General features: G+C 42.6%; 1 protein-coding gene across 1 annotated transcript in view; it reads left to right on the top strand.

Moving 5' to 3' along the window:
* Positions 1 to 23,316, top strand: part of MAP3K5 (mitogen-activated protein kinase kinase kinase 5) — a 228,197-nt gene that overhangs the window by 187,100 nt on the left and 17,781 nt on the right. The window contains exons 20-25 of the mRNA XM_040239312.1: positions 823 to 1,000; positions 1,721 to 1,741; positions 7,120 to 7,297; positions 7,388 to 7,556; positions 14,116 to 14,301; positions 18,197 to 18,302. Coding sequence (XP_040095246.1) covers positions 823 to 1,000; positions 1,721 to 1,741; positions 7,120 to 7,297; positions 7,388 to 7,556; positions 14,116 to 14,301; positions 18,197 to 18,302 — 838 coding nt within the window. The remainder of the gene's footprint in view (positions 1 to 822; positions 1,001 to 1,720; positions 1,742 to 7,119; positions 7,298 to 7,387; positions 7,557 to 14,115; positions 14,302 to 18,196; positions 18,303 to 23,316) is intronic.

Here is a 23,316-nt window from a genome sequence, read left to right as displayed (position 1 = left end):
AAACAGTGTTTGTTTAATTTTAAGTATTTTTAAATATCTCTTTTAACGTAGGCAATTTGAGACAGGGAAAAACATTCACAAATCATGGTACAGGAGAAACAACACAGTCTTTAAGACAAACAAATGAAGGTTCAAAATCCCAGCTCTGCCCTTTCATAATCATGTAACCTCACCCCTGTGAGCCTCATTTTTCTCATTGCTGTAACTGGGATCATATTTAATCCACTGGGTTGCTAGGAGGACTCAATGAGATCTCATAAATGAAAAAAATCAAGCACGAAGTTCTGAGGACTGAATTATTATTTCATAGCGCTGTCTACTGGAGAAGGCAATGGCACCCCACTCCAGTACTCTTGCCTGAAGAGTCCCATGGACAGAGAAGCCTGGTAGGCTGCAGTCCACGTGATCGCGAAGAGTCAGACACGACTGAGTGACTTCACTTTCACTTTTCACTTTCATGCATTGGAGAAGGAAATGGCAACCCACTCCAGTGTTCTTGCCTGAAGAATCCCAGGGATGGAGGAGCTTGGTAGGCTGCCGTCTATGGGGTTGCAGAGTCGGACACTACTGAAGCAACTTAGCAGTAGCAGCAGCAGCACTGTCTAATATCTTAAGCTAATTACTGTGCTTATGTCATTGATAAAGTTACAAAATTACAAAAACACTGAAAACTTTCCATAACATACAGAAAAAAGGTCCTGTCTCATTTTAAAAAAAGACACACATTTGTAGTATTTGATAAAGGAGCTTGTCTCATTGGGTGACCAAGTTATGGGATGGGATGAAATGGTTATTCAGAAGCCGTGTTGTGTTGTGTCTTAGGTGGGGATGTTTAAAGTCCACCCAGAGATCCCAGAGTCCATGTCAGCAGAGGCCAAGGCGTTCATATTGAAGTGTTTCGAACCAGACCCTGACAAGAGAGACTGTGCTAACGACTTGCTTATAGATGAGTTCTTAAAAGTTTCAAGCAAAAAGAAAAAGACACAACCTAAGCTTTCAGGTATGTGGTTGCATCAAAGGGGGTATAGGTCAGAGTCTCTAAATACTAATGTTTTCAAAATGGAAGATTTTTCCAGAGGTGAGCTAATTTGTTTAAAGGTATCACCGAAAACTGGCATCTAGAAGCTGTGTTAGCATCAATTTCACAAATACTAGGGCCTCACACGTAATAATCTTCCATCACATGGATGTAGGGGATTAGTATATCAGCATCTATATATTAGCATTGCTGATACAAAGATTAAAGTACAGAGGGGTAGAAGGTAGTTTTTTCAAACTGAAACTCCAAATTACCATTGATTGACTACAGGGCTATTGGAGAACTGTTAAACTTCCAAACCATCTGGATAATATATTCTTTTAATTTTAGATTGTCCAAAACACCAATTGCCTTTTAGAGACTATCATTCCAAATAATTAACCACCACCCCCCCCAAAAAAAAGAAAAAAAAGAAAGAGATTTCCAGTTATAATAAAATAGCACTGTAAAAATATAAATTGGCTTTTTGCAATAATTTCTATAACTCATTTCAGAAAGGAATAAAATAAGTGATTCACTTGTTGTTAGCATTTTTGGTGTCTATGTGGGATGAGATGGGCAGAATGAATGTTTGGAAAGGACATCAATCCCATTTCCAGCATTCACTTCACTTTTTGTTGATTTCTTGGTTTAATAACCAAATGCATGCTTATTTTGCTGTGTTTACTTTTCTTTTCACAGCTCTTTCAGCTGGATCGAATGGTGAGTTTATTTTTATGTTGTCCTTTGGGCTGAAGCTTGGTACATCATGAAATAAGCTCTAGATTTCCTATCGAGGAGCTTCATCCTCTGCTCTTTGCTTACATGGGGTAAGGGTAGGGGCTCCTGGGTACAAAGGATGTGTGGTTGCAAGTCTGGCTGGATTCATTCTTTCAGAAACCTCTCAACTTTCTCCCTCATAAGACAGGCTTCTTTTGTTCCTTCCTAAATGCAGGATGGTGACTCTGTTTTGAAATCTTCAATTTGAGAGGAGTCCATGCTTTCTTAGGGATTTCCCAGGTGGTGCTAGCGGTAAAGAACCCCCTGCCAATGCAAGAGACGAAAGAGATGTGGGTTCCGTCCCTGAGTCGGGAAGATCCCCTGGAGGAGCGCATGGCAACCCACTGCAGTATTCTTTCCTGGAGAAGCCCATAGACAGAGGAGGTTACAAAGAGTTGGACACAACTGAAGCGACTTAGCATGCACACGTGCTTTCTTATCTGAGAGCTAGCTGGCCACCTAACTCTTTCCTTGTGGAAAATTTCAGTGCCGGACACCTTTCCCTGTCATCTTTGGTGTCCTATTTTCCTCTGATTTTAGCTGGTCAGGACTAGATGTGTTTTTGATTTTCAGTATTAGGCTTTGCAGATCATAACTAGGAAGGTTTTCTGCTCTAGGAAGATCAAGTGATGCATTTCAAGGCATAGGAAAGAAATGACCAGGATTTGGGATTTTCCTAAGTTGGATGAGTTGTTGATCAAATAGACATGGGGTTCAGTGTTCCTTGTGAGTGCCCTGTGCGTTCTTCCACTGGCTGGGGGTAGAGTTTTGCAGGTTCCTTAGGTGCCTCAAAGCCAGTCAGGCCAGAGAAGAATCCTGGTAATCGGGGTTTCTTGGCCACAGCCTCTCCAGTTTTCCCCCCTCAATTCCTAGAGTCAAGAAGAACTCTGTGAAGAGAAGCCCCTCTTTTCCTCCCTTCTCCACAGTTACTACATTTCACAAGGAGGACCCCGGGGCACTCAGCAGCCTCCCCGTCAGCTGGTTTTTGATGTCATAAAATGGGCCCTGACTTTGGACTCCAGCAGACGTCGATTCACTTTGCACTTAGGCGGAAGCCAATTCTGATGCCAACTGAGCCACTTTCTAAAAACATGACAACGCAGCAGTTTACTTGTTTCATCAGGCATTCTGTGCTGGGAACAATACCTACTGCACAGATTTGCTTCTGAAAACAAAATAAAAAATATATACCAAAAGAAGCTGGAGCCATGCCCAGAAGCTCAATCCATGATTGCTTCATCCCTTCCACATGGGTAGGTTTTTGTTGCAGGAAGCAGAGTCTCATCACGCGTACATTTAAATTATGTGAACTCAACTATACACACTTGGCAAGAGACAACTAGTGAGAGGGAATTTAAGCCGACAGTTCTGCCCACAAGCCCTCTCGGTGAGCATGTGCCTTAGAGCGAGCCTGAGATGGAAGGTGTCCATCTGCTGACCGCTCTGTCACCTTTCCCACACACCCTCCCCACTCTGCACTCAGGGTGACTCAAGAGCATTTGGGACTCAGCTCTGGCTTTAGAGTCTTTTACTTAAGGTATTTTTGAATCTTAAGATTTTGTAGAGTCAGCAAAAAGAGCATGGGCATTGGAGTCAGAGCTGGGTTCATGCCTTAACTAGGTGACCCTGGAAATGACTTAACCTTAGTCACTTCATCTGTCCAGTGAGTTCAGTTAGACAAACTGCCCATGGGGCTTTGTGACAATTAAAATACAGTCACACGTGTGAGATGCTTAGCAACTGCCTTAAGGTGGTTATTATGACTGTTACTGCGGGGCTCTTCTTGCTCTGGCCTGCCCATGCCCAGTGGCTTGTTTTGTATTGTAGACCACAGTCCAGAAGTCCCCTATTCTTTCCCTAAAAACTCCCTATCTTCCTCCCTCAGAACATCTCCCAGGCCTCCACAGTTCTCTGGATTTTTTTTTTATTTGCAGTGACTCATCCCATTCTGTTCTGCCTCCTTGGCCTGAGACATTGATCTGCTTGATAGAGATGTTTCTGACAAAAATTACTTATTTTCAAACCAGAGTTTGATGAAAACTAGGTACCTCCTATTGTGTCAGTTCAGACTCCATCAAAATAAAATAAAAGCTTATGTTTGTTATAGAATTATAACATCTGAGAACTGGGAAAGACCTAAGAGGTCATCTGTTCTATTGGTTTCCAAAATATGTGTTTAGCAAAGAACTGCTTTTTAAAAAATTATGAATCCTGAAGCAGAGCTTAAAATGACAAATAGATTCGAGGGATTAGATCTGATAGAGTGCCTGAAGAACTATGGATGGAGGTTCATGACATTGTACAGGAGACAGTGATCAAGACCATCTCCAAGAAAAAGAAATGCAAAAAGGCAGAATGGTTGTCTGAGGAGGCCTTACAAATAGTTGAGAAAAGAAGAGAAGCTAAAGGCGAAGGAGAAAAGGAAAGATATACCCATTTGAATGCAGAGTTCCAAAGAATAGCAAGGAGAGATAAGAAAGCCTTCCTCAGTGATTACTGCAAATAAATAGAGGAAAACAATAGAATGGGAAAGACTAGAGATCTCTTCAAGATAATTAGAGATACCAGGGAATGTTTCATGCAAAGATGGATACAATAAAGGACAGAAATGGTATGGACTAACAGAAGCAGAAGATATTAAGAAGAGGTGGCAAGAATACACAGAAGAACTATATAAAAAAGATCTTCATGACCCAGATAACCATGATGGTGTGGTCACTCACCTAGAGCCAGACATCCTGGAATGTGAAGTCAAGTGGGCCTTAGAAAGCATCACTACGAACAAAGCTAGTGGAGGTGATGGAATTCCAGTTGAGCTATTTCAAATCCTAAAAGATGATGCTGTGAAAGTGCTGCACTCAATATGCCAGCAAAGTTGGAAAACTCGGCAGAGGCCACAGGACTGGAAAAGGTCAGTTTTCATTCCAATCCCAAAGAAAGGCAATGCCAAAGAATGTTCAAACTACTGCACAATTGCACTCATCTCACATGCTAGCAAAGTAATGCTCAAAATTCTCCAAGCCAGGCTTCAACAGTACATGGACTGTGAAATTCCAGATGTTCAAGCTGGTTTTAGAAAAGGCAGAGGAACCAGAGATCAATTTCCCAACATCCACTGGATCATCAAAAAAGGAAGAGAGTTCCAGAAAAACATTTACTTCTGCTTTATTGACTATGCCAAAGGCTTTGACTGTGTGGATCACAACAAACTGTGGAAAATTCTGAAAGAGATGGGAATACCAGACCACCTGACCTGCCTCCTGAAAAACCTGTATGCAGGTCAAAAAACAACAGTTAGAACCAGACATGTAACAACAGACTGGTTCCAGACCAGGAAAGGAGTACGTCACGGCTGTATATTGTCACCCTGCTTATTTAACTTATATGCAGAGTACATCATGCGAAATGCCAGGCTGGATGAAGCCCAAGCTGGAATCAAGATTGCCAGGAGAAATATCAATAACCTCAGATATGCAGATGACACCACCCTTGTGGCAGAAAGTGAAGAACTAAAGAGCCTCTTGATGAAAATGAAAGAGGAGAGCGAAAAAGTTGGCGTAAAACTCATCATTCCGAAAACTTAGATCATGGCATCTGGTCCCATCACTTCATGGCAAATAGATGAGGAAGCAATGGAAACAGTGAATGACTTTATTTTGAGGGCCTCCAAAATCACTGCAGATGGTGACTGCAGCCATGAAATTAAAAGATGCTTGCTCCTTGGAAGAAAAACTATGACCAACCTAGACAGCTTATAAAAAGCAGAGACATTACTTTGCCAACAAAGGTCTATCTAGTCAAAGCTATGGTTTTTCCAGTAGTCATGTATGGATATGAGAATTGGACTATAAAGAAAGCTGAGTGCTGAAGAATTGATGCTTTTGAACAGTGTTGAAGAAGACTCTTGAGAGTCCCTTGAACTTCAAGGAGATCCAACCAATCAACCCTTAAGGAAATCAGTCCTGAATATTCATTGGAAGGACTAATGCTGAAGCTGAAACTCCAATAATTTGGCCACCTGACTCGAAGAACTAACTCACTGGAAAAGACCCTGATGCTGGGAAAGATTGAAGATGGGAGGAGAAGGGGAGACAGAGGATGAGATGGTTGGATGCCATCACCAACTCTATGGACTTGAGTTTAAGTAAGCTCCTGGAGTTGGTGATGGACAGGGAAGCCTGGTGTGCTGCAGTCCATGGGGTCGCAAGGAGTCAGACACAACTGAGCGACTGAACTGAACTGAATTCCTAATGTTAACAAATTGGACTGCAAGGAGATGAAACCAGTCAATCCTAAAAGAAATCAGTCCTGAATATTCATTGGAAGGACTGATGCTGAAGCTGAAGCTCTGATACTTTGGCCACCTGATGTGAAGAACTGATCATTGGAAAAGACCGTAATGGAAAGATTGAAGGCAGGGGGAGAAGGGGAAAACAGAGGGTAAGATGGTTGGATGGCATCACTGAGTTGCTGGACATGAGTTTGAGCAAGCTCCGGGAGTTGGTGATGGACAGGGAGGCCTGGTGTGCTATAGTCCACGTGGTCTGACTCAGTCAGACACTGAATGACTGAACTGAACTGAAGCAGAGCTCTGATATATGACTGAAGGAGCATATTTGTGTTAGGTAAAACAGGGTTAGAACCTATGTTCTAGGATCACAGAAATCTACCCACTCACCCCACCAAGGCAGCCCTGAGAACTAGGTGGATCTTAAACTTCTAAGGAGCACAGTTTATTAGTTATGAATCTGGTCCTTTATTTCACACATGTGAAAAACTAAGCCTCACAAATGACCTTCCTAAATTCTAGTGGGTATGTGTGTGCTCAGTCGTGTCTAAGTCTTTGGACTATAGCCTGCCAGGCTCCTCTGTCCATGGGATTCTCCAGGCAAGAATACTGGGGTGGGTTGCCATGCCCTTCTCCAGGGGATCTTCCCCACCCAGGAATCGAACCCGTATCTCTTGCATCTCCCACATTGGCAAGCAGATCGTTTAGCACTGAACCACCTGGGAAGCTCCTAAACTCTTTAATAGGTGGACAATAAAAACAAAGGCCTGAGAACCCAGAACTGCTGGGCCTGGTGCTTCCTCCAGTTTCACACCCCTGAGATAGTTCTTTCAGGGCCTAGGAGGCCTTTTCCTCGCCGACTCCCTGCATGGATTACTCTGAGGAACCATGGTCCCAAGACCAGCCCCTTATGTTGCATAGTTTGGCTGCTCACTGGAACGAGACACTTGACAAGTAGCCTTGCTGTCTCGTGTTGGTGTGTGCACGTTTCTAGAAGCCTTACTCATCTCATTCCCCCTCTTGTGACACGCAGAGTACCTCAGGAGTATCTCCTTGCCAGTGCCAGTCCTGGTGGAGGACACGAGCAGCAGCAGCGAGTATGGCTCAGTTTCCCCCGACACAGAGTTAAAGGTGGACCCCTTCTCTTTCAAAACAAGAGCCAAGTCCTGTGGAGAAAAGGATGTCAAAGGCATACGGACGTTGTTTCTGGGGTAAAGACCTGACTTAGTTTGGGTGAGGGACGTATGTTGGGTGTCATTTGATCATGGAGATGGTAATATGTGCTGCCTAAATTATTGCAGCATCCCTGATGAAAATTTTGAAGACCACAGTGCTCCACCTTCTCCAGAAGAAAAAGATTCTGGATTCTTTATGCTGAGGAAGGACAGTGAGAGACGAGCCACGCTTCACAGGATTCTGACGGAAGACCAGGACAAGGTTGTGAGAAACTTAATGGAATCCTTGGCTCAGGTAAAAGTGCTTAATTGACTTTTTTTTTTGGACTGTGCTGACTCTTTGTTGTGGCGCTGGGGCCTTTTTCTCTAGTTGTGGCACATGGGTTTAGTTGCCCCTCAGCATGTGGAATTTTAGTTACCCAACCAGGGATTGAACCCACGTCCCGTGCACCGGAAGGTGGAGTCCTAGCCACTGGACCACCAGAGAAATCCACCTGGAACTGTCTCAGATGATGTGAAGACATGAAGAAGTTTCCACCTCCTGATGATAAAACAAACATACCATGGTGGGTAGGCAGAATCCCTAATACAGAAACTGTGTTTTAGAACATAAGCTGTTTTTACGTCAGGCTTCCCTGGTGGCTCAGATGGTAAAGAATCCACCTGCAATGTTGGAGACCTGGTTCAGTCCCTGGGTTGGGACAGTCCCCAGGAGAGGGAAATGGGAACCCACTCCAGTATTCTTGCCTGGAGAATTACTTGGACAGAGGAGCCTGGTGGGCTCCAGTCCGTGGAACTGCAAGGAGTCAGACACAATTGAGCAACTGACACTTTGACTTTTCACTTCTTTTTAAGTCAGAAGCAAAATGTTGGTGAAGTTCTGGTGGGTCCCTGCAAATCTTTTTCACCGTTCTTTCATTTATTCATTTAGACAGTAAACATCCACTGAGACATGTGAATTGCTACCCGCCATTAGCATGAGGCCACCTGCCACTGGCTCCTCTGAGCATTTGGGAAACCTCACTTACTCAATAGAGACCCCTGTGCTTGGAGGGCTCCAGTCAAGTATAGGGAGATAGGCAATAGTAAGTAAATTATCTACGGTGGTAAGAGGCCATACATGCTACAAAAAAAAAAAGTTGGGCAAACTCTGTTCCCTGGTGTATTTGTTTGCTGAGCTGCTGTAACAAAATACCTTAGACTCAGTAGCTTGAACAACAGGAAATTTTTCTCTCTCACGGTTCTGGAAGCTGAAAATCTAAAACTGAGGTGTTGGTAGCTTTGGTTTCTCCTGAGGCCTCTCTTCTAGGCTTTCAGGTGGCCACTTTCTTTCTGTGTTCTCACCTGCCCTTTTTTCTCTGTGTGCCTCTTCTTTGTCTTACAAGAGCACTAATCCTGTTGGATTAGGGCCCCACCCTTATGATCTCAACCTTAGTTATCTCCTAAATACCCTGTCTCCAAATACAGTCACCTTGAGGGGTTAGGACTTCAACACATGAATTGAGGGATGGGAGAAATGACACAGTTTTATCCCTAATACCTGGAAAAGTGTATTCCCTGGGATTCTGCTTATAGAAATGAGGACGAATCCCCTCCCAACTCTGTCCTAGTAGAAACAGGGTTTCCACCACCTCTACACTGCAAGTGATTCCTGCTTGCCTGGAGCTGAGGCTCAGGCCTCCTCTGGAGTATAAAACTCCCCAGACATACTTGGCCCAGACATGACACTTGCATCCTCTTTTAGTTCTGTGGGTGTCAGGGACTTGTGAACCTACTTCAGCACCTGTGGCAACCACCTGTCTTCCATGATTACCATCGTGACATGTAATTTCTCTCCTCCCTTCTGTCCTAGAATAGCTACAAAAAGGGTGAAGCTGGAAGGATCGGATCAAGTTTCCATCTCAGTCCAGTACTTTACCTGGTCTCAGCTTTTATTGGAATGTAAATGAAGCCAGGCTGTCTCTTTCTTGGCTCTTGCCATATAGTCCCTTGTCTTTATCTTGAGAAGCCCTCAAAGTTTCTCTGCTGGTTCCATCACCTTAGGAATTCTCTAATATTCACGTCTTTAGATTCCATAAGAGGAGCTGAAACACCATGTGTGTGTCATCAGGGTCTCTGGGTACAGGGAGAACTGACATCTATGTGTTCTAGGAAAACTTCTGACTTGAGTCCTGAAGGGAAGCTGCATGGAGTAAGCAGGGACTCTGAGGCCCTGAAAGGAGGTGCCCTGGGTGAGGGACAGCCAAGTTCTGAATTGGAAGTGGAATAAGTGCTGAGAATACCAGAAAGGAATCTGGGGATGTGGCTGAGATGGGAGTAGTTTGGAACCCGTAGCTGTCACTTGTGCTTTTCCATCTGCTCACTGTGGTCATTCAAGGACTGAGAATCAGACAGTGTAAGATAAAGAAGCAGAACCAAGTTTAGATAGAAGGAGCAACTGTGCAGTAATTGGAGGCCATTCATTCAACAAATATTTACTGAGCATCTAGATGCCAGGCATCCCCCCATCTATGTGCTGGGTATGCTAGGACACTAGAGTGAACAAAATGGGGAAAAATAGATGCATCCCATTGAAGCTGACATTCTTGTGGAGCAAGAAAAGCAATAAAAATATAGTAAGCACATAGTTGAATATATAGTAGTTAAATATATAGTTAAATGTTATTATATACTATGTATGTTACATATATGTTACTATCTATGTTAAATATATAATATGTGTATGTGCTTAGTCGCTCAGTCATGTCCAACTCTTTGCAACCCCATGGACTGTAGCCTGCCAAGCTCCTCTGTCCATGGGGATTCTCCAGGCAAGAATACTGGAGTGGGTTGCCATGCCCTTCTCCAGGGGAACTTCCCAGCCCAGGGATTGAACCCAGGTCTCCGATGTTGCAGGTGGATTCTTTACCATCTGAGATGCCAGGGAAACACAAATATATAGTAATAATAGCAAATGCTTTCTATGGGCCAGATATTGTTCTTAGTAGTTCCTGTGTCTCTACTCACTCAATTCCTGTGACCACAGTCCTGCAGCAGTAGTTCTGTGAGTCTCCTCATTTTGCACAGAGGAGGCACAGAGGTGCTGAATAATTCACAGAAGCCACAGAGCATTAAGTGATGGAGTTGGGATTTGGACCCAGGCAGTCTGGCTCTCCCTCCTGCTATACTGCTCTCCCTCCCTCTACGCCAAAGGGTGACATGTCCTGGGAGAAACAGGCAGCAGGGAAGGGGATGGGGTTTGGGTTTGGGAGAAGGAATCACCAGTAGCCACTGTGGCATGTAGGCTTCTGATTTAGGTCAGTACACAGAACCCAGTGATTGCTTAGATCTCATAATCATCCCCTGTGGGTGTGCTTTCCTAATACAGAAAAGTGTCTGCTTGTTTGGGGGTTTTCTTTGTCTGCCTTGATTCATGTCATGGTCTCAGCCCTCAGCAGAGAGCCTAGAAGGAGACTGCTTCCATGACTGTGCTGAAATTCCTAAGTTTTGGAGTTGGTTAATCCTATTCAAGGCTTCCCTGGTGGCTCAGACAGTATAGCGTCTGCCTCCAATGCGGGAGACCTGGGTTCGATCCCTGGGTGGGGAAAATCCTCTGGAGAAGGAAATGGCAACCCACTCCAGTACTCTTGCCTGGAAAATCCCATGGGAGGAGCCTGGTAGGCTACAGTCCATGGGGTCGCAAAGAGTCGGACACTACTGAGCAACTTCACTTCACTTCACTTCACTTCAATCCTATTCAAGTGTTTGTGACTTCCTAGTGATTTAAGAATGCTTGAATGTTCTCTAAAAAAGGAAAGAAAAGCTTAAAAGCGACTGTCAGAGGGCTTGCCTCAGTGCACCAGTATGAAGTCACCAGTATGATTCTGACCAGAAACTGCTGGTCACAGTTGCTTAGTAAATCCAGAATTGTCAAGTGAGAGATAGGGTCCTGCTGATGGTGACTGCTGCACACGCTGTGAATCCTTTCCTGGGGCATCTCGTGGTGATCTTGCAATAGAGCAGGTCCCCACCCAGGTTTACTGCTGGTTCAGACAGCTAATTGAGGCAGTAGAAGGTAATGATTAGGAGCTTGGGTTCAGCCTCAACTTGACTCTGAGGCCTGATTCTACCACTTAAAGGCTATGCAATTTGAGCAAGTGAGTTAACCTCTCTGAGGCTGAATTTCCTAATCCATAAAATTGAGGAAACAATGGGGTTAGTCACTGTAGCAAAGGGTTGCTATGGGGAGTAACTAAGATTATGAATCATTGAGACAATAATAGGGAGTATTCCATAAATGTTAACTATTATTGTTGATATCATCATTATCAAGCAGTTATCTAGTATCTGATTTTTTTCTATGACCAGATGGAAATGTATTTTCATTGTATTAAATATTTCTAGATACATCTTTACATTTAAGCCTGCCCCTTTATGACAAGACTGAAGTGTGGATCCTCAAAGTGGCCCATGAAAGCACTTTCAATCTGTAACATCCTTCTGAAATCCACTCATCACTTTGAAGGAGTTTAAGGACAAAGAAGGCAGAGCCCCTTTGCCAGAGAATCTAGGATGGTCCTCTTGAGTGTTCAGGAAAGGCACACTGTCAGATGCTACCTTCTGATACTGAATCAGTCTCACCTGATAACCTAAGATGCTTGTTCATAAAGGCATGTTAATGAGTACACATAGGGAGGCAGGCTTGAGAACAGATACAACCATTATTATGACCATTATGTAGGTGATGAAATTCCCCAGATGAAAAATATTTCCCAGGGTAGATAGTGTTCCTTTGTAGATCAGGGACAGTGACATCAAAAAACCAGCAGAAGCATGCTTTTCTGTTGTGAAAACAAAGCAAATGTCTAAAAAATGTTTGCTGTTTAAACTGCTGGCAAACATGTAACTGATTTTTCACTAAGATAAGCTTCCAATTTCTAAATAGCATACATTTTTCTTCTCGAACATATTTTCATGTTTTTATGATATTGCCTGTGAATCTTTACTTTGAGTGTAATTTAGTTTGTGGCAAGAAAAGAAACAAAGTTTATAATTGTTCCCTGTCTTATTTTCAAATATTCCCTTAATGATAGCTTTCAAGCTGTTCAATATAATCTTTTCTCATCAAAGCATAAACATGAGAGGGAGCTCCCAAATGAAAATAGATTGAGAGAACAAACTTAATGGGGCATTTCTCTTTTATTTTAACAGACTCCTAGAAATTGTCATTTTCAAAGCCCAGTTGAGGAATTTAATTTTAATGATGTAGTAACAAAATATACGAGATAGAAATGAGGATAATAAAAATCCCTTTCTTTCCTAAATGAGGATCAATAGCATTCTACTATGTTTCCTTTAAGTAATAACATTTCTTGCTCAAAGTAGAAGTTCAACTTGAGGAAGGAAATTTGTTTAAATATTTAGTTTTTAATATGTGAAGTCATCCATTTGGTCCATTCTTATTACTGATTGCCTTATTGGTGTGTAAACAATGGTTTCCAGGATAAAGTTTGAAGCAAGCTCCTTTTAATAGCAAAGTGTTTTATATGTTTTTATTGTTAGTTAATTTTTATTGGAATACAGTTGCTTTGCAGTCTTATGTTAGCTTCTACTGCACGGCAGAATTAATCAGCTTAAGAGTTGGACACGACTGAGCGACTGAACTGAACTGAACTGAACTTATACATACATGTGCATGCTCAGTCGTGTCTGATTCTTTGTGACCCCATGGACTGTAGCCCACCAGGCTCCTCTGTCTATGAGATTCTCCAGGCAAGAATACTGGGGTGAGTTGTCATTTCCTACTCAAGGGGATCTTCCCAACCCAGGGATCAAACCCAATTCTCTTGCATCTCTTGCATAGGCAGGGGGACTCTTTACTACTGTGCCACCTGGGAAGCCCACGTGTACATATATCCCCTTCGTTTTGAGTTTCCCTCCCATTTAGGATTCCATGAGTGAAGTAGGTCAGAAAAACTAATATCATATATTAATGAATATATCTAGAAAAGTGATATAGACGACCTTATTTGCAAAGCAGAAAGAGAGACAGAGCTAGAGAACAAATGTGTGGATACTGAGGGGGTAGGCAGGGTGGTATGAATTGGGAGATGGGGACTGAAACATATACCCTGTTGATACTATGTATAAAATAGACAATTTATGCTAGCTGCTTTTGATTACAAAGAATTGATGTGTTTTCAAGGGCACTTGAAGGACATGTAGGCAGACACATGGATTCTCAGGTTGAGTTCAACCACAGCGTCTCTCGGAGCCTCACAGAGACAGAAACTGGAGTGTAATTCCAAGGCCTTCAGGTCCCGCAGTCTGTGCTTCTCTGGCTTGGTTGCTGTTGGTACCCATTTCCATCTACTTCTTTCTCTACCAGTCGTCATTCTCTACTCTTTCTTGTGCTTCCTTATAACTCAATGTACTCTCACTCTGTTTTATGACTTCTCTCTCTGGGCAGACTTTGAGCCTGAAATCCTATGGCTCTTTGCCTGAATCTCTCCTTAGCTCCCAATCAAAATGTCTGAAAGTGGAATCTCACAGCCTCTGCCCGTCCCTGTTTGTCCATCTGACTACATCACGGCTGTTGGACAGTATATGTGATGGGTTTCTTTCCTTCCCAAGGTCTTCCCTTTCCTTTCTTTTTTTTTGCAGGGGGAGAAGCCATAGTTCAAATATGGCTGTTCCCGCTTAGCAGGGAGCCATTGATACTATGTATAAAAAAGTCCCGCTGAGCAGGGAGCCATTGATACTATGTATAAAAAAGTTCAGTTCTTCGCAACAGGGGCTGTGAGGGTGACAGGCCCATGGCTGATACATCCAGTACAGAAATATCTGACTGACTGACTGTTGGTTACTATTCACAGGGGGCTGAAGAACCTAAACTAAAATGGGAACACATCACAACTCTGGTCACAAGCCTCAGAGAATTTGTGAGGTCCACAGACCGGAAGATCATAGCCACCACCCTGTCCAAGCTGAAGCTGGAGCTGGACTTCGACAGCCACGGAATCAGTCAGGTCCAGGTGGTGCTCTTTGGTTTTCAAGATGCTGTGAGTATGATGTTTCGCCCCTGTTTCCCCAGACACTCCAGCTAAAATTAGTCAGAAAAATAGGATAAAAACATAAGCTCTGTTGCCTTTTCTTTATTTAATCATTGTAATGAATTCTTTTCTCTTTAGAACATGAGTAAGTTGCCTGTCTGTGTGCCTCGAAGCACTAGCTTTGTTATATAATCTAGTGTCTCCCCCAGGTTAGATACACATAAAATGGAACACCGTGGAAAATAACAACACTCACACACATCTCCCATGGCTGCACTTTGTTCTTATGAAATCATGTAGTTGGTCACTATTTATTTTGATGATTTTAGCAACAGAGCACTCTTTAGTCCTGCGCTTTCTATTATATATGAAAAGTGCCATCTAGTGGTCACTCGGAAAAATGTAACCATACAGATGAGAATGATCAGAATGATCAAATTTTTTCCCCCTTGCTCTGTTTTCCAAACAGAACATTTTAAACATACTTGTTTAATAAATATTCACTACTCCCTAGCCAAAAATATACTTTAGAGCACAGGGCATCATTGGATAAAAATTAATTCACAGGCTCTGGTGAGAGATCACTGACAGTTTCTCGCTCTCATAGTGAGTTGCTATGCAACACAAACTTGAAGCCAGTTTTCCAGAAGCCTGATTCAAACCATATGTGATATCCTTGAATGAGACTTGCCTGTGGAACTTGTACCAAAAAAAGCCTGAAGTCCCTCCCAGAAGCCCTTACAACTGACTGCGGGAGACAGAAATAAGAGAGTTCCCAAGGTGCCGGCCATGTGATTAGGGAAGCACTTTGCATCATTTTAGGTAAATTCTCCAAATTGACTCAGTCCTAATGAGTTTATTGCTCCTACCTAGAAGATGTCTTGACAGTTGCCTTTGGTGTATCAAAAGATCCCTGATTTAAAACTAAATTGTAATCCTTCAGTGACCTTGTATTCCCTGGAACTCTGTGCAAGCTGCTCAGTCTTATGCTATATCGTAGGCAGGGCAACACTCCTGACTCAATTGACGTCATGGCAAATGAGAGCAACTGGCCAGGCCTGTCACTAATATAATACTGAAGGCACACTTTCTCTGTAACTAGGGAACCCCAGCCAGCTGCAAATAGAATCAAATAACTTAGTGAGTTTGCAGCTTGCTCACACATTTGGCTTCCAGTCTAGAGGCTGGAAAGCAGATAGGCAAGTAGAGTTCAGATTGAGAGTGGGTTAGTTGTAATCCTGGGCCACAGACCGAGTCTCACACACACACACACACACACACACCTGCTCTTGCTCTGACTAGAGGTGTCCAGGATGGACTTGCACTGTCCAGGATGGGAACGAACCCAAAGAATGGCCTGGATGTAATATACTGTTTAATGAGGGGCTGTGAGGAGCTGGTCATGGTGATAGAGGACCCCTCCTCCATTTTCTCTTTGGGACCCTTGAGAGAAAGAGTATTAGTTACTAAATGTTGTACCCACATTAGTCAAATAATCAGGCGAGTCCTTTAAGAAAGTGCCAGGACAAAATCATTCTGAAGGGATTTCCTAGAACAAGTGGGAACCTAGCAATAGCCCACTTCCTTGGGAACAACCACTCTGAGGAATTCCGCAGACAGACAGCCATCTACACTGGGGGTTTTTGATGAAGATGATCAAGGGCAGGAATGAGCCACTGGCACTCTAGCTTCTGGTGTGAGATTGCAGCTAGGTCACCTTCTCCCCAGCTTCCTCTAAGATCTCTAGTCAGAGTCCTGTTGGGAAAAAGAGCGTCTTTTCTTGAAGACCCATGTCAACCAGAAATTAGTGGAGTTAAACCAAATTTTGAATAAACCTCTCTTAGCCTTATGATAAAAGTCATTTATAAAAAGGTAATGGCTTAGCCATACAATGGAATATTATCAACCTGAAAAAGGAACGAAGTTTGACACATAACACTAAGTGAAATGAGCCAGACACAAAAAGACTGCATGATTTTGATTGTGTGAGACACTTAGAATAGTCATATTCATAAACGGGAAGTAGAATGGTGGTTGTCAGGGACGGGGAGGAGAGGACGGGGGGAGTCATTGTTTAATGGGTGTAGCGTTTCGGTTTTGCAGGATGAAAGAGTTCTGGAGATGAGTGATGGTGATGATAGTGTTAACTAAAAAATGAGCCACAACCTGAAAGTAGAGAGTTACTTTATTTGGTGGGAATGTTAAGGACTCCGAGCCCAGGGGACAGCCTCTCAGTAGCTCTGTGAAATCTGCTCAGAGGAGGCAGGAGAGGGAGTCAGGCTATATAAAAGTTTGCAGCAAAGGGGGCAAGCAACCTGAACATCAAAGATTATTGTTAAATAGTAAGGAAAACCAGATATCAAGCTAAGAAATTTAGTGTTTTCTATGTAGGGAAAGAGGCAAGCCTCTGGGCTCTCTGAATTCATTCCTTTCACAGGCACCTCAGCTGCTGCTGCTGCTGCTATGTCACTTTAGTCGTGTCCGACTCTGTGTGACCCCAGAGACGGCAGCCCACCAGGCTCCTCCGTCCCTGGGATTCTCCAGGCAAGAACGCTGGAGTGGGTTGCCATTTCCTTCTCCAATGCAGGAAAGTGAAAAGTGAAAGTAAAGTCGCTCAGTCATGCCCAACTCTTGGCGACCCCATGGACTGCAGCCTTCCAGGCTCCTCGGTCCGTAGGATTTTCCAGGCAAGAGTACTGGAGTAGGGTGCCATTGCCTTCTCCGCACCTCAGCTATCAGAGGCCAAATCTGTTTCTAGATGCTTTACATCCTTAATTCCTTTTTTACCATAAGGGGTGGCAGGTATGGTGGATGGCTGCTTCTGGCATCCCATCTCTTCTCTCCACCAGCAATTGCCATGGTTGGGGGGGGTGGCATCTGCTGGATCACAGTTTTGGGAGCCCTCATTCATATTAGGAGGCCTGAAATTGCTGACGGCGGTGACATTTCTTGCCCACTGATACAGCAGAAAATGTTTCATTTCACACTAGCACAACAGTGCCAACGTACTTGATGCCACTTAAAAATGCCACTTTAGCTGTACACTTAAAAATAGTTAAGATGGTAGATTTGATGGAATGCATATTTTACCATAATGTTTAAAAAGAAAGGTAATGCATATATCTGTGTCAATGTCTGTGTAAATAAGTGAAACGTTACGAGTCACTTTAAAAAGATAGTCTTACAACAAAGATTTTTAACGTAAACAGATTGTCTGGAATAGTTCAGCAGTTTATTCCCCTTTAAAAAAAAATATAAGCCATTGTGGGGTGGAAAACAAGGCGCACGCTGTGGCAGGTCTGTAGGCAGCACGTGTGTTCTCAGGTTCCCCCTTTAAGCGGTGACTGGCACTTTCAAGTCATCACATTGTGCTGAAGTGCTTGGTTGTGTTGAACAGCAGCCATAACATTTAAGCATAAAAAGGAAATACATAGTCTCAATGCATGGGTGTGTGCTGAGTCACTTAATTCATGTCCAGCCTTTTGCGACCTCATGGACTGTAGCCTGCCAGGCTCCTCTGTCCATGGGATTCTCCAGGCAAGAGTACTGGAGTGGGACTCTTTTTTTTTTTCCCTTCCTTTATCACTTCCACCATCCAATCTGTTGACATCATAAAAGGCAGAAGCTGCAGATACTGAGTCCCAAAGAGGCAACATTCCCATTTAACTAGATTGCCTTTCATTGAAGTGGTATATCTCACTTGCTTACATGGGAAGCACCAAACTTCATTTTGAAGTGGCAATTTTTCGTTTGTTTTCTGGTGACATAAATAAATTATTCACAATTCAGAGTGAAGAAACCTTTTAGTTATTATTGTTGGTAGAATATCATCTGAATGCATGTATCAGCTAGGTTATTTGCAATTAAATATGAAAATAAACCATATATCACTCTTTTTCTCCAGGTCAATAAAGTTCTTCGGAATCATAACATCAAGCCACACTGGATGTTTGCTTTAGACAGTATCATCCGAAAGGCGGTACAGACAGCTATTACCATTCTGGTTCCAGGTCAGAAATACTTAACTACTTTGCAAATATTTAGTGTTTGGTATTTTCAATTACTATTCATCTATCATTTATGATGTCTCCTCACTGCTTTTAAGACAACTTAGCCTTTTTTTTTCATCTTTCAAAGCCACCAAATAATATTTATCTAGTGCGTGTACTCTGAGCAAAATGTTTACTATGAGTAAGAAGACTTGTTTCCTTTTCTTTAAAGAGCATCATTGGATATAAAGACAAAGAGAAAATGATACAGGAGATCCAAATACATATGCATTTCAATATTTAGATATCTGTACCCACAAAACACACTCCCATGTCATCCTTTACCAGTGGTTCCCATAGCTGCCAGTGCATTGATTGATGTAAGGAGCTCTTTAAAATTACAGTTTTGAGAGATCCATCCCAGACTGAGGGAGAATCTGCTGAGGATAAGCTCAGGAATCTGATTTTCCAGGTCATTTTTATACACAGCCAGGTTTGGAAATCACGGGTCTAAATAGATACCAGCTATGTTTGCACTAAGATATTGTACCAAAGGGTATCTCAATAAATGCAAGGTTATGGGAGTAAATGTGCGTACTAAGTCGCTTCAGTCATGTCTGACTCTGTAACCCCACGGACTATAGCCTGCCAGGGTCCTCTGTCCATGGGATTCTCCAGGCAACAATACTGGAGTGGGTTACCATGCCTTCCTCCAGGGGATCTTCTCGACCCAGGGATTGAACCCAAGTCTCTTTCTCTCCTGCACTGGCAGGCGAGTTCTTTACCACTAGCGCCACCTGGGAAGCCTGTTATGGAGAAAGGGAGAGATGCACTCATGTTCTAAGACAAGCTTCCAAAGTGTTTTGATAGTGTACCCATAATAGAAATTGTAAGCAGAGCTATTCCACCTTGCGTGTGTGTGTGTGTGTGGGTGTGTGTATAGATAGAGAAATAGATTGATTTAGGTATATGAATTGGGAGAAGGCAATGGCACCCCACTCCAGTACTCTTGCCTGGAAAATCCCATGGACGGAGGAGACTGGTAGGCTGCAGTCCATGATGTCGCGGAGAGTCGAACACGACTGAGTGACTTCCCTTTCACTTTTCACTTTCATGCATTGGAGAAGGAAATGGCAACCCACTCCAGTGTTCTTGCCTGGAGAACCCCAGGGACGGGGGAGCCTGATGGGCTGCCGTCTATGGGGTCCCACAGATTCAGACACAACTGAAGCACCTTAGCAGCAGCAGTTACATGAATTAGAAACGTGTTCTAAAATAAAAGAAACATGTTCTGTTGTACTAATTTGTGCATGTATTATAAAGTATTCTTAAACAGAAATCTAAAAAGATAAGGTAAATATAAATATGAAACATTTCAAATTTTATGTTATTTATAAACAGTACCACAGACTTTCAAGTTATCATAAACCCTTCTGAGTTGTGGAGTTCCTTCTCTTCTTTCAGAATGCCTTGTCTGGTTTCAGAGTGAGGGATTAACATTTCTTTCTTAAGAAAGGAGGAACTAGAAGTTCTAACATCCCTGAATAGGTTGTTCCCCTACATGGTGCATACCTCACCCCTGCCCCCCACCCCATTCCTCCTGCCACCTCCATCCCCCCTGCCGCCTCCATCCCCCCTGCCGCCTCCATCCCCTTGACGCCTCCCCTTGTGTTCTTGTAAATTTGTCTTCAGGTCTCATTTTATGAGATGCCCCCTCAGAGAGTCCTGACCGACCCCAAAGTCCACAGTAGACCCCCTGTCTCTCTCTCTCCTTGGAAATGGTTTTCCCATTGGTGACATTTGCCCAGTCAGAAACTACTTTTATTTTCTTGTCTAATGACTGTTTCCCTTACCAGAGGGTAGCTTTTATTCTGTGTCAAACACATTGTCCAGCATGTTGCCTGGAAATGAACAGACTTCCAATAAATAGTAGATGAGTTTTACCTGGTTATAACAAATTAGGGTGAAAACTTTTGCATAACTTAGAAAAAACCCTAGCAAGCCTTTGAAACAAACGGCTGGCAGTTGGATGTGGACCTGAAGAATGTAAAGCTGGTGGAAACCTAGTGTGATGCTCTAAGGAAGTCAGCACGTACTTATGTCTGGACGGTTAATCACTGAGATGAGCTTGGGTGTGGGAAGTATACCAAAGAGGGGTTATAAACCCAAAAGATGTAAGGGGTGAAAGGGATTAAGTGTGTATCAGTGAGTAGTATAGATATGGGCCATGAGTTACCCTGTGTGCTGTGCACGGAAAGTCACTTCAGTTGTGTCTAACTCTTTGTGACTCTGTGGACTAATCTGTCAGGCTCCTCTGTCCATGGGATTCTCCAGGCAAGAATACTGGAGTGGATTACCATGCCCTTCTCCAGGGGATCTTCCTGACTTGGAGATCGAACCTGCATCTCCTGCCACCCCTGCATTACAGGCAGATTCTTTACTGCTAAGCCACTGGGGAAGCCCCAAGTTACACCCAGTAGTAACCTAAATTGAGAATGGCTAAATGAGGAGAAGAGAAAGGGATTATACTTTGAAATAATTTAAATAGCATATAAATAATCTGGTAATCTAATTTGTAGTAACTTATTTTTAAGATGGATTACCTAAATGCAATGGATTGTATCCTGGAATAGAAAAAAGAACATCAGGAAAACTAGCATAATCTAAAAATACTCCAGTTTCCTTGATACAACTGATACTGTACCAATGTTAATTTCTTAGTTTTAACAGAGGTACCATAGTTATATAAGATATACTAGGTGAACTGGGTGGAAGGTATGTGGAGTTCTCTATATTATCTTTATAGTATTTCTGTAAATCTAAAATTCTTCCAAAATATAAAGTTGATAAAGCCACTGATTATCATGCTGTAGATGAAACACTTTAAGCTTAGAGGGAGAGACAGGGACAAGGGACAATGCAGGGAGGCCTGTCTCCTCACGTGAGTGTCCCTGTGATGGGCGTTGCTCGAATCCAGCTCGTGTGCAGAGGAAGGCACACTCTATGAAAACAGTTTGCTCAGCAAAGTTTTCTGTCCTTCCACTGTGAAATTGGTTTCTTTGAGGCCACTAGGGGTCTCTGATGACAACTGAAATGACTCTCTGAAAGCATTTTAAAAAGTGAGCAAAAAAAGAAAAAAGGGACTTCCCTTGCGGTCCAGTGTTAGAATTCTATACTTCTACCGCAGCGGGCACGGGTACAGTACCTGGTCAGGAAGCTAAGATCTTGCAAGCTGCGCAGCATGGCCAAGAATAGTAATAATAAGTGGAAATTTCAGAGAATTGCTTTAAGAAAGTATTTTTTAATATTCCTCTCACGATGCAGGAAGACAATATACACTTTACATCAATATGTATATGTTGAAATATATGAACAAGGGCAACCAATTTCAAGCATTTGACAATTCCACTGATTTCCAAATGCCCCTAAAGATTTTGTTATACAATTAAGATTCAAAGAAACTACACTAAAAATACCTGTCTTTTTAGTCTCCTGATAAAAATTCCTTTTAGATGACAAAATACTGCAGTAAACCTACCAAATTTTAAGACATGCTAAAGAAACCAACAAATTTAAAAGTATACCATCATCAGTACACACATTTCTTAGATGTGTTTGCTGAGAGGACCCAAATGTTGGCTTTTAAAGATTCTCTAATAAAAGGAATCAGAGCTCCTTGCAGAAATGGTTGATTTCCAGGCTTGCCTGGGGCAGAGGAAATTTAAGATGAACCTGTAACTTACTGTGATGGCAAAAAGTAAGGAAGTGCACCAAAAGGATGGAAGCTGATACAAAGGACCCTGGAGACAGCTTGAAGGACTTTCCAAAAGTCTAAGCCAGGGCAAATTAAACAAAAAAATCAATAAAAATAATATTGGATTATATGTATAGAGTAAACTAAACAGCCACAAGTCCATACTGATATAAGTAATTGAATAAATATGTATATGGAAGAGAAAGGCCAATTATTTGTCTTAGTAGAATTCCAATTAATACATGTAGAAGGGATGAGGGAAATAAAAAAATCACCATTAGGCAAACACCACAGTAATAATTATTACAGTAAGAACCATCAATAGCTGCTGAGGTAAGCAGGAAAAATAATGCTGAGAAACGAGGTATTTGAATGGTCTCAGGGAATCTCCCGACAAGATATCTACTAACTACAAAGAGAAAACAGTGACACTCCCTTTACCAGAAGCTCAAGGTAAGCATCACTCACATAAGACACAGCAGCATTGGGTACCTCCTGATATGATGCTCTGAGAAGGACACAGCATCACCTTTGTGGTATAGGAGCCGAAAAGGCAGAGCCTCAACCTAATCTTGACAAGACATAAATGAACCAAAAATGAGGGACATGGTACGAAACAGCTGACCAGGACTCCTCAAAAGTACGGAGGTCTTGGGGGATAGAGAAATACTAGGGTACTGTCACAGATTGGCAGAGACTAAGAGACATGTAACAAATAATGTCAGAAAAAGGACATCCTTGGGAAAACAGTGAAATTCAAGTAAGGTCTATAGATTAGGTTGATAGTAGTGTATCCATGTGAATTTCCTGGCTTTGGTAATAGTGCCAGAGCTGTGTATGCTGTTACAAATATTTAGGGCAAGCTGATACTGGGTATACAAGGAACTCTCTGTACTGTTTTTTGCAACTTTTCTGTTATTCTAAAATTATTTCAAAAGGAAAAGGAAAAAATACGAACATGTTCCATCTTCTTTCTTCTGGAAAAGAACACACAGAACAGAGAGTACTGAGTAAACCCCATATGAGTTTCTTTTTTTTTCTCTCAGACTCTTTTCCCACTTGTCTTCAAGGATCAGCCTGTGGGTTATTGGTAACACTGAGTATCTTTCATTACTCTTCAAGTACAGGCTGGCTGTGGGTGACCAGATGGCAAAATTCTGAGCATGAGACCATATTGGCCAAGCTAAGGCAGAGAGAATGCACAGTGCAGGCACACTTCTGATGGGAGCTCTAATTGTTTAAACTGCTAGAGTCCTTGGTGTTACTCCCAGTTGTTAAGCT

Source organism: Oryx dammah, unplaced genomic scaffold, assembly GCF_014754425.2.
Source record: "Oryx dammah isolate SB20612 unplaced genomic scaffold, SCBI_Odam_1.1 HiC_scaffold_4, whole genome shotgun sequence".
Lineage (NCBI taxonomy): Eukaryota > Metazoa > Chordata > Mammalia > Artiodactyla > Bovidae > Oryx > Oryx dammah.
This window is presented reverse-complemented; position numbering and strand designations above follow the sequence as displayed.